Raw genomic sequence first — 2,699 nt, 5'->3', positions numbered from 1 at the left:
CAATATTTTTAACCCAAATATTAAGGCTGTTTTGACTGAAACTCTTTATCTTGGGTTTAACTCTGCTCTTTAGATCTTTCTTGGAGAAGGAGAATGGGGGAGATGAGTGTCATCTTGGAGGATGACATGGTGAGAGACAAGAGTGACAAAAGGGAAGGAATGGAAAATTGTTTTGAGGATGGTGGAGGAGCTAACAAAGGAAGGGTGTCTCAGGAACCAACACACATTATCACAAACTCAGAACACATTCTTCATTACTGACCCTTTCCTGGCCTGACTCCACCCCTGAGGGACACATCTTAGTCTTGACCAATGACTTCAAAGTACTAGGGGGAACCAGGGGCCAGAAGTTCACCAGTAAAGAATAAAAGGCCACACCATACAGCAGCAGCACATACCTGCTTCTGACACCTCTGTGATCACCTGTAAGCTCCCAGACCTGACATCATGGTGCATTTTACTGCTGAGGAGAAGGCTGCCATCACTAACACGTGGGGCAAAGTGAATGTGGAAGAAGCTGGAGGCGAGGCTCTCGGCAGGTAGGAACTGGGTTTCAACACATGGGAACGGATGATAAATATAAACCTGGCAAATTGACTAGGAAAATCCTCAAGATTTTTGAGAGTCTCTGATTTTCCTTCTGCTATGCCCCGTCTCATAGGCTCTTGGTTGTCTACCCCTGGACCCAGAGGTTTTTTGACAACTTTGGCAACCTGTCCTCTTCCTCTGCCATAATGGGCAATCCCAAAGTCAAGGCCCATGGCAAGAAGGTGCTGACCTCTTTTGGAGATGCTGTTAAGAACATGGACAACCTCAAGGCTGCCTTTGCTAAGCTGAGTGAGCTGCACTGTGACAAGCTGCATGTGGATCCTGAGAACTTCAGGGTGAGTTCAGGAAATGTTCATGTTCATGTGCTCTTTTTTGCTTTTTAGTTTGGGATAATAATGGAAGTTGAGCCTTTGGTTGGAAAGACTAACAAAGATCTCAAATATCATGGGTCTCACTTGGTGTTATGAGGGCAGACCTCAAGTGGGCATCACTAAGAACTCCTAGATTCAGGACTAGTGATAGTAAAGGGATACTAGCAGCCTGAGTTTACTTAAAACTTTTCAAGAATTGTTGTCAGAACTGGACTTGTTTATCCTACAGAATATCAGAGAATAGCTGACTTGTTCAAAGAGGAATGGAATTTGACTTTTGATAGATGAAGGCCTGTCTCAAAGAAGGAGAAATGCCTTATTTTATGTGGTTCTTATGACTGAAGTTTAGTAAGAGATTTAGGGAAAGAAAATTCTGGACAGATTATCTCAGAGAAAAATACAAAAATTTCTCTAAAGTATACTAAATTACCTGTCCATAAATTACCTGTCAAGTAAGAGGAAGCTTGTTATTGCATTGGTTAGAGACATTAAACTCACTCTGAGAACCCATGCAGCCCTGAAATCCTATGATTACAGGAATTAGATAATTGGTAAATGAGAAAGGAAGGGAGAGAGGCAAGTCAAAATGATGAAATGAGAGGTCGGGTGGAGCTATAAGCAGGCAGAATGTTGAATGGAAAGGTCATGAATATTAAATGGAATTGAGGGACTAGAGCATGTGAGTTATTTGGATAGGCATAACCCTTGGAGCAGGTTAAGGTGCAGAGTTGGCAGGGAGTGGAGGCCTTAGCCATTTTTCCTGCAATTTCTGGGGGAAATTTCTACTCAACACACCTATTTGTCATTTTGTCTTTCACCTAACAGCTCCTGGGCAATGTGCTGGTGATTATCCTGGCTTCTCATTTTGGCAAGGAATTCACCCCTGATGTGCAGGCTGCTTGGCAGAAGCTGGTGTCTGGTGTCGCCAATGCTCTGGCCCACAAGTACCACTGAATCCTCTGTCCACCTCATCAGTGCCCCTTCGTGTCCCCAGTGCCTTCTTTCTGCACAAGGGGACTGGGATGCGGCCTTGAGAGCACAGCTTCTGTGTAATAAAGTGCATTCCATTCAGTAATCAGAAATTAATATTGTGTCTTCTCCATCTTTTATTCTTGTGTTAAAGGAGAAAACGTTCATTGGTTGAGGGTTGGGGAGATACATAGGAAGTAACAAGGGCTCCTTTGAGAAGTTTGCGGGGATTCATTAAGGAAGATAGGCATTATGGGAGGAGTCCAGAGGGACTGGGGGGATGCCAAGATAGGGAAGAAGTTTCCTGGGGTGCAGAAAGGTTTATTTAAGTGGGTAGGGGCTTTGGGAGCAGTGTGGCACACACTTACTGGAGAGGGGAAGGAAGGAGGTGGTGAGCAGTGCCTGAGGAAAAACAAAGTGGATTTGTGGGGCATATCTGAATTCAGTTAAAAAAAAAAAAGCTTTGTAGGGATCTAAGGTCTAGGCTAGGGTTATTATTTCAATTTGCTCTAATGTACATTTTTAATCAGATAGTTTGTCATAGCTCTTGTAAGACTGAATGGGGGATAAGAGGATAAGTTGAGAAACAGCCGGGAGCTTTCTGGAAAAAGTCTCCATGAAACAGCAATAGCCTGCTCTTTCTTGAAGGGTTTCACTGTCTCACTGGGGAGCCAAGGCTAAGACAAATGAAATCATTGTGCATTATATACTAATTGAATGTGTCATGTATTAAAACAAAATTAGAGTTAGGATAACGTGTGAATTTTGTGGGAAAAATGACCAAGACTGCTTATAGCAGATAAGATATTA

The 2,699-nt window shown here is 43.1% G+C and overlaps 1 protein-coding gene across 1 annotated transcript; it reads left to right on the top strand.

The window, feature by feature from the left end:
- Positions 1–406: 406 nt before the first annotated feature.
- Positions 407–1,994, top strand: HBE1 (hemoglobin subunit epsilon 1). Its single transcript, XM_014839627.3, has 3 exons — positions 407–539; positions 662–884; positions 1,746–1,994. Exons 1-3 carry the CDS (start codon positions 448–450, stop codon positions 1,872–1,874), a joined length of 444 nt encoding a protein of 147 aa, XP_014695113.1. The 5' UTR covers positions 407–447; the 3' UTR covers positions 1,875–1,994.
- Positions 1,995–2,699: the final 705 nt, after the last annotated feature.

Source organism: Equus asinus, chromosome 20 (genome assembly GCF_041296235.1).
Source record: "Equus asinus isolate D_3611 breed Donkey chromosome 20, EquAss-T2T_v2, whole genome shotgun sequence".
Lineage (NCBI taxonomy): Eukaryota > Metazoa > Chordata > Mammalia > Perissodactyla > Equidae > Equus > Equus asinus.
The sequence above is the reverse complement of the archived record's forward strand: the minus strand, read 5'-3'. Positions and strand labels throughout refer to the sequence as shown.

Bases quoted from the DNA above. Each gene is read 5' to 3' on its own strand.
- HBE1 (XM_014839627.3), top strand. From the start codon at position 448: ATGGTGCATTTTACTGCTGAGGAGAAGGCTGCCATCACTAACACGTGG. The intron at 540-661 runs GTAGGAACTGGG...CCCGTCTCATAG, and splicing joins GGAGGCGAGGCTCTCGGCAG to GCTCTTGGTTGTCTACCCCT. The intron at 885-1,745 runs GTGAGTTCAGGA...TTCACCTAACAG, and splicing joins TGGATCCTGAGAACTTCAGG to CTCCTGGGCAATGTGCTGGT.